Raw genomic sequence first — 13,493 nt, 5'->3', positions numbered from 1 at the left:
ATGCCTCTGATTGAGAAGTATAGGTCTAACGCAGGGGTCGTCAACTCAAAACGGGTCGTGGGCAATTTTCCCTCTGAGCTGCGCGCGTGCGCGGCCGCGCACTACTGACTAGGTCGCCGCGCACAGAAAAACGTGCATACTTTTCACTTTTCAAATCTCGTAGAGGCCGCGGGCCGCAAGAATGCAATATCGAGACACAATAGGCCACACATTCAGCAACCATGGTGCACGTTTTCATATCTTTATGTCAGTACAACGCTGCGTTCTCTAACACGGGCGACGGGCATAGTTCCAAGAAAGAAATAATATTCTATTAAATAAATAAAAATTCAACAAAAATATCATGATCATCAATTTCATTTTATTTTGAACTATGAATTGGGTACGATGCCTGGCAACGGTTTTCAGCGACTAATGAATCTATATGGGCGGTTAGCGATACACGATACTAGCTGAAAGACTATCTCCTCGTGAAGCTCGATCTTTTCAAAGCGTCTCGGTCTTGGCAGTGTCTGGGCTATCGCACGTCAAGACAACATGCCCAATTGCCAATTCATATCAGCTGATTCTCCCTCGATGGAATGCTGCTGCTATCACCTAAGTCGTTCCAGCTAGTTAGGAATATTGTGATGTTGAGCACAGAAGAATAGCTTATTTTGAAACAACAACAAAAATATTTTGAAACTGGAGTAAATTTCAGCATTTTAAAATGCTTTAATTAGCGTTCTTCGGAAATCTAAAATCAGAGCGCGGGCCGCGAAATAGGATCCCGCGGGCCACGTGTTGGTGACCCCTGGTCCATCGTATCATGACCTCGGCAAGACCATGGATGTGAGGCGTTCTTTCCTGGTGGCCTGCCGTTTAATGAGATTACGTGGATATTCTCTAGGGGAAAATCGTCAAAGTTTTTGTGTTAAGATTTTTGTCTATGCGAGGTTCATGTAGTCTTGTAGAGTCGTATAGGTTTTCGAGTTTTACCAACGTTAATCTACGGACTTATTATAATATCTGTGGTACTTTCTATCTCAGTGATATAGATTTCACTTGAATTGAAAAAATAAACTCATTCGCCCACCGCAAAAGGAAAGAGCCCCATCGTGTACCAGAAGAAACGTTGGCGATTCAGATATCGATAACAAGTGCGCGGTAGAAAGGTGAGTTATCTTATCAATTGTCTTTCTTTCTATCATCACCAAATTTGCACCACTATAAAATAAATTTTAGCGATTCCAATATATATTAGATTTAGAATTATAGCTGCATAGTTTTTTCAGTTTAGATTAGGATTGGAATTTGGAACTACAGATTTCGCAAAAAACTTGGAAATTGAATAAAATTCCTAATCAGAAACAAATACAACAAACAATAAAGCTCAGTAGATATCAAGTCATACTTCATTCTCATAAGCACGAGAATGGCAAATGTGTGTGCGGCACGCTTGGCTCGTCTCGCAGAACACAGTTCTCATGCAGCATTTTCCGAAAAAAAAAACAGAAATTGATTAGGATTAGATATCAAGCATAGAAACCTTTCAAAACTTAGATTAGAATTCGATTTCCAGTATTTCGCTCTAAATAGGCTGATTCGAAAACTAGAATCCACTTTTCGAATTCACGATAGAACTATAACTGCCGAACAAGTTGAAATCATAATGTCTAGTTCAAATCTCTCTGTGCCCAATGCCGTATTCAAAAACAGAGTTCATATCGGTGATCGGTCAAGGCGTTGCTTCAAATTGGCATAGAAACCGGTTGAATGATCTCGACTGCCGATTTTAATTAAGTCAGCTCTTGTTACTCGTATTGATATAATTTTACGTTGTACCACATCATATTTACCGTCCATTATTCTGTATGCACAGTTTTCAGAATTCACCCATGAATATGGAAATGGACCTTATGAGCCAGGTATGTGTGGCTTAAATTTTGTCTCATATTGCATATGACTTGTAAAATATAGCTAATTCTCTGGTCTTTGTGGTTACTGTCTCTGTATAGACGGTATAGAGACGGTGGTCGAGTATGTTCTTGGGTGCCATATGAAATGTCAGGGAAGAATGTAGTAAAATAGATAGTTATAGTATCGTGTATATATCGTGTCAATTCTGGTGCTTTGGTAGCCACATCGTATCGCTGTACTTTAACGAGGACTGAAGACTGTGTACAATCCGTTTCTTTAAACTGAGTGAAATGTCTATATTAGCTGGAATCACAGTCCCGATAGACAGCATTTACATGTGCACTGCAATGCTTCTCTAACGTGTGTATCCGTTTACCTGTGTCCACTGTCCAGACAGGCAGACTCAGGCAGACTCAATTTTGCTCATCTGTGAAAATACCCATTGCATTTCTGCAATGCCGCACAAAATTAGTCCAGTTGCAGGAAATACATATCTTATTATAAGAAATGAACTGAAACCTAAACATTTATAATTACGAGCCAACAGTGAAAACGGTATCAAGCTTAACCTAGTTCGCAAACCAGGACCAGATTTCCAACATGTTGATGGGTCCGTAAGTTACAGTATATGGGTCGTATGCGGATTACGTAAACTTGAAACCTGCGTTTGTGGCGCGATACAGAAACATTTTATCGATTGATGGTGTTACTGCACCTCGGATTTTAAAAGTGAAATGCGCGAAGCAAACCATAAATAGGAATAGTATATTTGTATAGGATCTGGAATGTACTGGAAGTTTTTTATTCGCCGAGCACGCCTACAACGAGAGTTGAACTAGGAAATTTTCAGATTTTCCTTACATGATTTGAATTACAGTTACAGCTACATTGTAACACGGTTTCTTTTTCAAAATCGATCATAATTAGAATGACCGGATTCTCAATAAACTTTGAAATTGAACTCAATTATGAATTAGACAGAAATACAACAATAGTCAAGTTCAGTTGGTGTCCGGTCAATACCGAGAATGCTATTACCGAGAATGCTATTACCGAGAAGGACAATACCGAGAATGGACATTATCGAGAATGGACACCACCGAGAATGGACATTACCGAGAATGCAATATATGCAATGCAGGCATGTTATGCATATCAACAGGTCGTGTGTGTGCATCACGGCGTTGCTACGTTCGGAATCGATTCTCAGGTATAAATTTATTGATAACGTCCGTTACATTAAGCTACATTCTTGGCATTGGCCATTCTCGGTAATGTCCATTCTCGGTAATAGTATGGAACCAGTTCAGTTCATTGCAAACCAGAGCCCATTCTCACAAGCACGAGAATGGAAAATGTCTGTAGACCGAGCCTTGGCTCGTTTCGCACCATACAGATCTCCTGTAGTATTTTCAGGAAAGGTATAAATTCGGATAGAATTCAAATGAGAACATAGAAACGTTTGACAGATTAAAATTAGCTTATCGAACTGAGTTCAGATTCCTGCATCTCCATATCGTCTCGATTTTGAAACAGCAATTGCTGCGAGTTGTTCCTCCTCGCCCTGTTTCTGCATTTCGCTAGAAACACGCAGCTCAAGACGAAGCCAATCGCCGCTATCATACCGCCGAGAAAAAAGCACAACACCAGAAATGTAGTGGGAGGCGAATTGCTCTGCGGCGTGTTCTGTGACTTATGGAGTTTTTCCAGCACGGTATCCTTTGCATACGCCATCGCGACGTAGCGATTATCATCTATGTCTCCGAATAGGGAAATACATTTCGTGTAATCAGGAACTACCACGAACTCGAACGGATCGAAGGCGTGTTCGCAAAAATACGTGGAGTCTTTGTACTTTTTTGCGACGGTCTCACACTTGATTTCTTCATATTCTGAAATATTAGTTTGCGTTATTCTCTTACTTGTTCCTTACGCAAACACAATCTGGTTTAATTTACATGATGGCTGTTAATTGGAATTGCACAATTTGGTTGCTAAATGTGCCGTATACCTGATGCTGATTCGCATCCTAGGCTAAGGTAAGAATCTGATAAACACACTTATTTTCCACCTATGAATTTACAGATCAGTTCCACAAATAATACATTCCAACTTATGTAGCGGTGTCAGTTGATTACTAATTTTATCAGTTGAAGATACTTGAAGAATTGCAATGTAATGAAAGAATGGAAGGAGTCACGTTCGATCAAATTCTCATCCAGGCCCTTAAATATTGTAACAAAATTAGAAAAACTTGATAAAAAGAGGCATGCAATATGCATACTCAAATCACAAATAGCCTAATGAATTATTAGTATCAACAAAATAGGCAGCAATGAAGACGCATGCAGCCGGATTCTATCTAATTGCATCAATCGATAATAATCTGACTTCGTCACTAAATGATTAGCCTTCGGCATTGCGCGATTCTGTGAGAATGTCAACACTTGTGTACGTTTAATGTAGTTATTTACACGGAGAGACTCTTGGTTGTACAGATCTTCAGTATACAATAATATATTCATTGTTTATATTGAAATGACCCGAATATAATCAGCAGTAGCCTAATTGTCAGCTACTAGTAAAGAATTGAAAAGAGCATTTTATATTGATTTCAATTCTCTATTAGTTGCGGACTCAGATAAGTGTCAACCGAAAATATTCCATATGTTTTAAATAATAATATAATATAAATAATAATATTCAGGAGGTATGGTATCTAGCTTGAGGCGCATTTCCAATATTTCGGATCGTTTATTTCAACAGTAATTGCTATCATTGGGCACGAAATAATCTAGAAAGGCTGCATCTGGACACCTGTTTAAAAGATAGATCAATATTCTCAGTTTGGCAATCGCAGATTATATTGCACTGACCTACTACCGTATGACGTCATGAAAATTGCCGATGTATCGTTAATACGATTGTTGATGATTTCTATATACTAGTTTCTGACGATGATCCCTGACAGCAAAATATATACGGGTTATTTCAATGTGAATGTGAATATGCTATTCAATTATAATCCAAGACTCGTATGAAATTCATCTCATCACCTTCCTTTTCTCCTGGATACCAATTTTCCTTGTTGGCCCAGTCGTGTTTGCAATTCTCCCACCACAGCTCGCATTGAGATCGGCACAATGGAACGTACTGAAAACGAGTCGAACTGAACAAATAACAAACATTATCGTTTCATGCATTTCCCAACATTTCTCCATACCAGTCTTTCTTAACCGAGGTTCAATGAGCTAGTCTCAGGGGCTGCGCTGTAGGTCAAGGCTCACACTCAACCCATACATATGAGATATGATTCATGATGAAACGCCTGTTTCGGCTATCATTGGCTGCAAGCAATTAGACATGATCAGTAGTCGAATTGTCACTGTTGTGGTGGTACGTCGTGCGTGGCGTACCCAGGGAAGGTTGTGGTTCGAAATTTGAACCCCGTCAATCAGAAACGTCGATTGTCTCTCCAATATTTATAAGTTCATTTGTAATTATCAACTGGTATCACGCTGTTGCGTTGCGACCGAACAATACGATGGGACTTTTTAATGTGAAGCCTCGCATTTAAAATTGATCACTGAAAGGGTCATGATGATCTGCGATAAATGTTCACTGAACTGTTTTCTTCTTGTGTGAAAATCGTATTCTTGTTGACGCACTGTTCATTTGTGCGCCATTAAGCTATGAGCATGCATCAGATGAATACTTTGACTCAGCAAAGACTTGGGGGTTGCCCGAAAGCTTGCGGATTACGGCAAGGGTTCTCCAGGTTATTGCATGTTCTATAACCACTACTCCTTACAAATATTCGGGAATACCTCAACTCTTAAATAGGCTAGCCTACATGTGTTCACTGGAAATTTCAGCATGATGTAGGCCTACCTTCTCGGTACGCTAACGTTGAGCGACCACGGTCCGATATACGGGGAGCAATTTTGAAAACACAGCTTTCTTTGGAAGTGATTCTTGCATTTCTGTGACATTTTATGAGAAGGGCAAGGATCAAAGTTGATGCGTTTTCCTTGGATTATTTCCTCCTCGTCTTGACCGGAACAACAAGTTGCTTCACATCGTGAGCACGTTCCTGTTAACAAAAATATAATTATAATTTTGTCCTTGTTATTATTATATCCAATTATCCATCCATCAGTGTTAATCGTAACGTCATTTAATTTCGATATTTTAATAATTTCATGTGTCGTATATACCCGGATATACTATGTAGCCTGCATGAATCAGCACGCATTTGTTGTGGGTCGTGTCGTTGTAGTATATTAATATCAGGGTTGTAACCAAGTCGCAAGGCTCCAAGTCACAAGTCAATTTTATAGTCGAGTCATTTTCAATTCACCACCGAGTCAAGTCCAAGTCAAGTCCAAGTCATCGAGCAAAGGGTAGAGTCCGAGTTATGGTATTATTACTCGAGTTCGAGTCTACGTCATTGCGTTGACTGCTCAATTTCCAGTTAAAGTCTCGTTAAACCCACTTTTTATAACTCTGCTTGGTGATATCGAATGGTTCGCATTTATAATGTACTAATTTTCTTCACTTTTAGTAGTTTCTGGTCGTATTTGCGAATACCAATACCAATAGACGAAATACCAATAGTGTGGTTACTTTACTATTCTTCGAAATTACAATGAAATGCCAGGCTTGGTCGTCTGAGTCTCGAGTCATATGACTTGGTTCGAGTCCAAGTCGAGTCAATGCACAGATTTACTCGAGTCAAGTCATTTCCGTATTTAAGAAAATGACTCGAGTCAAGTCGAGTCATCAGAGAATCGTGACTCGAGTCATTACAATCCCGATTAGTATGCTCAATTGCCCGTCTTCGTAGCGATATACATTGCAATGACCAAATGGAATCTTTAATTTGTGATCAATGATCCGATGATTAATGAATAATTATCCGCGTTGAGTAGCTTTTCGGCTATTGATTCCCAGTTGCATATTCGAATACCATTGACGCCAACCTCGCGGTCTACCAAACCAATTGACATCATTCCAAATATGGTTTTGAACAAATACTGTGCATTTGGCACCCGACAAATCCTACGCCTGTTTTGTTGTCGATGATGCTTGACAGCCCTAAGCTGACAACAAAGCTGTTCATAAAAAGATCGTTATGAAATGCCTTATTGATTTGTGCTCGAGAAAAGGAATTTGAAGGGGCTAGAAATTTTCTACCACAGCTCTGTTTAAGCAGTACACGTCCTTCCTTCTCGACTTCGACAGCACTGGACTAACTGGGAATGTCAGTAGGCTATGAAATGTTGTTGTTATAGCGTCCATGGTGTTCCGAATACTTTGGTCATCTTACGCCATGCCGATAATCTTCATTATGATTCCTGAGCTGCGTACTTTTAGCATGGCTCACTTTCGTCCTAGGCGTTTGTAAGACATCGCTTATACGAACGGGATTGTGAGGAGGGACAGTATGAAACGGTAAATCGTGCAAATTGTGAACAAATAACTAGGGCTGGGCACAATGATTCGAGTACTCGAATCTGAATCGAGCATTAATTTTAATGATTCGAGTCGAGTAGTAGAAGACGATTTTTTCGAGTACTAAAATTATACGCTCCTCGCAACTGAAAGTTAATTTGCTAACGAGAATTATGGTTTCGATACTAATTTCCACTGTTGAAGCCTTGAAACCTTGATCGGCCATATCGTAGCATAAGAGACATTGTACAAAGCTACGAACGTAACTGGAAATAACACATTTCTGAAGTCATGATCATCCCACAACATTGTCAGGAAGTGCGATGAAATCGGTACGGACGAAAAAATACCGAAGTATCGTTAATGTGACGGATAACTGGCATTATGTTCTTCGTGGTGGCATAAAAGGGGCATATTTGAACCTTGACATAGTACATTCTGTTGTGACGTCATAATGAGTGATACTCGAATACTCGACTCGACTCGAAGCATTTTACGTGATTCAGAATCGAATCACTCAGGTACTCGATTTTGCCCAGCCCTACAAATAACCCGTCGATACGAGCTCTCTCACCTGCAGTAACATTCTTTACTTCTCTCGGTAATGTTATTACTTTTCCCTCAGCATAGCACATCTCTTCTAGGTAGCTCCTACTCAAAACAAACGCTGAGCATGTCCTGAACCATACGATCCATTTTACAACGGCAATCGCCATCGATCGGTCTTTCTGAAGCCATGTCATAACTAATAACCTATCACCCGACGCAGATCATCGTCGCTTCGGGCATCTGCGCAATTTGAAAGTATCAAGGGCGCCGCTCATAATTGCGCGTCTAAAAGAACCGACAACCGATGCAGGGAATTCCATGCCTTAGCGACGGAATCGTAAAAATCTTTGGCGCTGTCAGGCCATGCCTTATGCTGTAGTTCTACAGGCGCCGATTAAAATATCAACCGCAACGGAAATGCAGATTAAAAATGTTCCTGGGACATCGGTACAGCCATAGGTGCAGCTTATTTGTAGCTGAAGAAAATGCATATATATATATATTATTGGTATATTATATTATATACGTCATCGCCGAGATGATGGTAATATCCATCGAAAAAAGAGAATGAAAGATTCTCCGTTACAGATTAAATTTCCCGTGATAGGGCGTCGTTTGAGATCCTGCTGATGTTGTCGCCGTTGCAACAAGATGCCCGAGTGTCCGGCTTATTGATGGGTTGGTCTTGGGTTCAATCCGCGGCTGGTTCAGACCAGGCTCGGAATCAGTCAGATCAAAGACCTGATCAGCAAAACTGGTATATGTGGTTTCCCCGCTTGGCGCTCAGCATTTCCGGGATAGGATGGAGGGGTGGTGCAAGACTTACGATAGAGATATTGCATCGTATCTTCCTTTTCCAGCGGCATATGCACATCATTTACTCATGTTATGCAATGCATATGCCCATATGGTTTGTATGTATTGTGTATCACGAGTCGGTATATATGTCGTAAAAACATCAGGGACTGAAATGTATAACGCCTTATACCTATTCCGATTAGTTACCATAGTTCCTGTGTAATACGTTTCTTGATTCCGTTGTATTGTAACGTAGTAGTATGTCATTGCGACTATAATCCAGAACTAATGTGACGACGGCAAGGGAAGGGAATATAGTGATTTCGACATCACGGAATCTAGAATCTTCGATTGCAAAGTCACCATTTGTTAGTCGAGCGCGACTGATCATGTGACCTGTCACGGTCTGGTGAGAGTACGCGTCATTCTTTGCAACGGTTTTCGTCTGCGTTTAGCAACGGCACGAGGCGTAAGCGTCTCGACCCGGCTTTCAGTTCATATTCGTTATGAAATTTGGGGAAAGTGAGCTGAGTCTTTTAGGAAAACGACTAATGTTGTTCTAAACTTGATTGGCTATCGATAGTGGTGGTTATGGATCATCATTCGCATTAAACTATGCAATGCATAGGTATTATTGACTAAAAGGGCATATAGGATTAGTTCTCAGTTCAGGTTATATAGTTCATCGTTTCAAGACACCACCAGATACGCAATAACACCAGATACGCAATAAAATTGAAAGATAGCAATGAGTCGAAGTCAATAGTTTTTTTTTTTCTCTTTTTATTAAATAAGTTTAACTTGAAGAATCATCGCTGCTCACCTGTTATATTAGGCAAAACGTACCGAGATTCCAGTAGGGGTGCAAAGTATGTAATCTATTGTTTATGATGTAACAATTTGACACTTCCTCTCGCTGTTATAAACCAATACTTGCTTTGGAACAAAGGTGATGTTTTGGTATCAGTTAATAGACATTTGCATTGAGATATTGATAATCGTAAAAAAGTCGTATTAAAAAACAGATTGGTCTAATGCTGTATTTTCTTTAATGTCCTGAATTATTCAGACTCTCAATTCATTGGTTTCTTATACTTAGCTTGCAAGATTCGCTTTAATATTTTGTTGAATGCTTAGAAACATACAATCACATAGATATAAAAAATGCATCGAATCAACAAAGGACTTATCGTCAATGGCTTGATGGATTTCATCTTCATCATTATGGCTATGCGGCAATCAAACGTTGGCATCATTCCAACTCATCAAGGCCTGGATTTGCCGGACAGCTCAAGCCACGGACCTTTATTATTGACTCCTGTCTCAGTGCCATCAAACGGCCAATTCAGAAAGCCATTTCATGCTGGATATGATCCGTTGGCCGATGAATATAACAGAATAATGCAAGATGTTAGGTCACAGTATCCTATACCCCAGCTGCGTACCAGTGTTTCAAGAAGTACCGTCGTTGATGACGGGGTTATCACAATGGTATTGGGAATGTCCGAACCATCTGGATCGCTATCTCACGGTGGATTACAAGTATTAAGAAATTCTGCAACTGATGGTGCCGTTGGCGGGTTCAGTCAACCTCTCGTGGGTGATGAGAATTTGGATATATTCAATAATTTCTTGCCTGGAAATATGGAGGAAGATGATATCAACAGTTTATTGTCAAGCAATAACACTGCTACTTTGGAGCAGACTTTTTCCGATCTAAACTGGCAACAGTTCATCTCCGATTACGATTCTTTTGTAAACGGAGCTTCTGGTGTCGCTAAATCAATTGATAATATACCTGCATGGGGTACGTCAGATATTCTGTCAGAAGCTATCCAAAGCTCAGAGCTTTTTCTGCCTGTACCTTCCAGCAGTCAGAATTACACGAATTCAACACAGTCTGAATTAGCAACCGAAGTTGCTGATGATCCAACAACAACAGCTAGATTAGAAATGATTGAGTTTAACGAATGGGCCGGTCAAAACCATGAAGAAGATACGCTTTTTCCATCCCTCCCTCCGCCATCTTATGAACAAGTTGTGCGCGGTCAAGCAAATAGAACTCATAGTAACAATCTGCCGAGAGTTACAAATAATAATCACCTTCACGATCACAATTATTATAACTCGTCTCGCACCCCACCAGAAGTCCAAGTGACGGCCCAAACTACAAGTTACGCAATTCGTTCGCGACATGAAGTATCTACGCGTGTTATATCTGTTCCTCCGCGGTCCAGGCACATCTCAACTAGCACCGAGTCGTCTGTTTCATCGTCTATGGATGAAGGTATTGATTGTCACGAATCTGAAGGAGATAGATCTCGTCAACAGTTGGATACATTCGACTCATTTGTTATCAAACCACTCGATGTATCTTACTTTGATAACATATCGAGGACAGTCGGTGCACAACGGGAAATCATTCTTTGTAATTAAGCCTGGCGAGGCAAGACTTTTGCAAAATTGAACAGGCGCCGGCCTGGATACTTCATGGCTAATGATATTTGCCATGTGGTGTAATACTGTGAGCTGCTACTGGTGTATGACGTTGCACTGAAGTACTGGTACTATGTATGTTGTTTTCTGTACGTTGTTTGAAGCGATCAGTGCATAGACTGCGTAGAGACCAATCGCATAGATTGTCTTGCGGAGTTGATATCTCAAATAGTTGCTGATTCGACTTGAAATTAGGGCTAAGCACAATGATTCGAGAATTAATTGTAATGAGTCGAGTATTGACAGATGGAATTGCTCGACTACTGCATTACACGATCCTTACCACTGAGAGTTAATTATCAACGAGAATTGTGGTTTCGATACTATTTTCCAATGCGAAAACTTTGATGGGTTGTATCGTAACATATGAACCCTTCAGTACAAAGTGAAGCTACACATTAGGGGTGTTCAAAAATGAATTTTTTTCTTAAATTGTACTGGCTACTTGATAAAATTGTTAGGTTACCAAATTTAAGCCTAGACGCGAAATTTGGTTCAATTCCAACCAGTAGCCGCATTGCTACAGAAGAATGTTTCTGTTCATTATATAAAATTGATGAAAAAAAAATTCAAAATTTTCTGTTCACCCCGTAGAAGTGTTGGGTTGTCCATAGAAACGATGTGCACCAAGTTTGACTCAATTCCAATCCGTAGAAGCGGAGTTATTGCCGTCGAAAAATTTGGACTCGAATAAAATAGTATAATAATTGAAGAATTGGCCACCATCCAAATTTTGTCGACGGCGATAACTCCGCTTCCACTGGTTGGAATTGAGTCAAACTTGGTGCACATCGTTTCTATGGACAACCTAACACTTTCATGGGGTGAACAGAAAATTAAAAAAAAATGTATCAATTTTTAGGATACGCAACTGACTTTCACCGTCATCAATTTTTATATAATAAATAGAAACTTTCTTCTGTAGCAATGCGGCTACTGGTTGGAATTAATCTAAATTTGGTGTCTAGGCTTAAATTAGGTAATCTAACAATTTTATCAGGTAGCCAGTACATTTCAGAAAAAAAGTCATTTTGGAATAAGCATGCTTGAAAAAATACCAAATTATCTTTTATGTGATGTGGAACGACATAATGTTCTTTGTGGTCGCATAAAAGGTAGGCCTACATAACTGAACTTTACGTGTATTTAACTCTCGGGACGTCATAATGAGCATTGAGCAATACTCGAATATGCTACTCAGATACTCAATTTTTCCCAGACTTACTTGGTGAGCTATCAGTTAGCGATTTATGTCCAATAGATACGTCTTGATGGATAACAAATTTCAATTTTCACCTACCTCAAAATTATCGATTGTGATTTATGTTCTTTTCCAAACCCAATCCATGACCTATTCTTGGTTACTGGTGTCATTTGACGGCCTGTAGAAATGAATGGCAGCTCATTGCTTGGTTTGACAATATCTTTGACGCAATATAATCTAAAGTTCAATGACTCTGCTGCCAATTTGGATGTTTCACTACAAATCTTTCGAGCTTGGCTGATGATATAATAGTTCCTAAAAGTGGCCATTTTTGGATTTGAATTCTGACCTTCATGATTCGGAACCGAATATAAAAACTTTTACTTCAATCTCTTCTCTGATCACTCATTTCGCTATAACACCCCGAGTCTTTACGTTTCTGCTGGTTCAGAAGTTCTAGACACAGGAGTTTGGTCATTTATTCCCCTCTGAATCTTTCTAATGAAGCATATCCTTCATGCTGCTTCAATTATACTGCCATAATCGAACAAATTCCAGAAAATCTGTTGCCCTGCTATTGTCATAGCACAGCAATGCCCATCCGTTTATCAGTAGCACAGAGTGACACATGACATTTACAACCTGACCACGGTATTGACTGTGATTCTACAGGTAATCAATAATATGCTATCAAATTCGGGTGTAATGCACAGCACCATGGTTACCGTGTATGTAGATAAAGATGTGTATATGTCCTCTCTGAAAGTAAGAATATGCTACCCTCTGCTTTATTCGTGCACTAACCTCTAGAGAAGGCTTGTCAGTGCTCGCTAAAACTAGCGTTGGTAATATAACTAATATTTCTTCGGAAAACGAATACTTTGTTTTGTGTATTCAGACGTGGCTTGTGTGTGTCCAACTATTTTCCTTTTCCGTCTGCATACGTGCATCAGTGTATGATAAGCTTGTATTTTTTCATTGATCTTTTGTGTCGTTTCTATGACTTTGTTTTCTACAAGTGTAACTTGATGTATGTCTCCTTCCACTCTTATCGTTTGTCTTGCATTTGAAAGTATTGTCGAGATGAGAATGT

General features: G+C 39.7%; 2 protein-coding genes across 3 annotated transcripts in view; one reads left to right on the top strand and one right to left on the bottom strand.

Moving 5' to 3' along the window:
• The first annotated feature begins 1,027 nt into the window (after window positions 1–1,027).
• The window catches only part of LOC145432918 (uncharacterized), a 33,633-nt gene continuing 21,167 nt past the window's right edge, over window positions 1,028–13,493 (top strand). Inside the window, exons 1-2 of one of the 2 annotated variants that reach the window (XM_080309753.1) lie at window positions 1,028–1,154; window positions 1,869–1,907. In XM_080309753.1, the coding sequence (XP_080165879.1) occupies window positions 1,878–1,907 (30 nt within the window). In that variant the 5' untranslated portion in view covers window positions 1,028–1,154; window positions 1,869–1,877. Of the gene's footprint in view, window positions 1,155–1,861; window positions 1,908–13,493 lie in introns of both variants that reach the window. The other variant, XM_080309754.1, reaches the window with a different exon arrangement.
• Window positions 2,377–8,182, bottom strand: LOC145432923 (uncharacterized). Its single transcript, XM_080309762.1, has 4 exons — window positions 7,928–8,182; window positions 5,791–5,992; window positions 4,956–5,068; window positions 2,377–3,791 (listed from the first exon to the last, which is right to left on the bottom strand). Exons 1-4 carry the CDS (start codon window positions 8,094–8,096, stop codon window positions 3,376–3,378), a joined length of 900 nt encoding a protein of 299 aa, XP_080165888.1. The 5' UTR covers window positions 8,097–8,182; the 3' UTR covers window positions 2,377–3,375.

Source organism: Botryllus schlosseri, chromosome 2, assembly GCF_051294905.1.
Source record: "Botryllus schlosseri isolate E-star chromosome 2, Bs_hap1, whole genome shotgun sequence".
Taxonomy (NCBI): domain Eukaryota; kingdom Metazoa; phylum Chordata; class Ascidiacea; order Stolidobranchia; family Styelidae; genus Botryllus; species Botryllus schlosseri.
The sequence above is the reverse complement of the archived record's forward strand: the minus strand, read 5'-3'. Positions and strand labels throughout refer to the sequence as shown.

Excerpts from the sequence above, each read along its gene's own strand:
- LOC145432923 (XM_080309762.1), bottom strand. The coding sequence starts at position 8,096 with ATGACATGGCTTCAGAAAGACCGATCGATGGCGATTGCCGTTGTAAAA. Across the intron at positions 5,993-7,927 it reads AGTAAAGAATGTTACTGCAG|GAACGTGCTCACGATGTGAA; the intron begins GTGAGAGAGCTC and ends TTTTGTTAACAG. Across the intron at positions 3,792-4,955 it reads GTATCCAGGAGAAAAGGAAG|AATATGAAGAAATCAAGTGT; the intron begins GTGATGAGATGA and ends CTAATATTTCAG.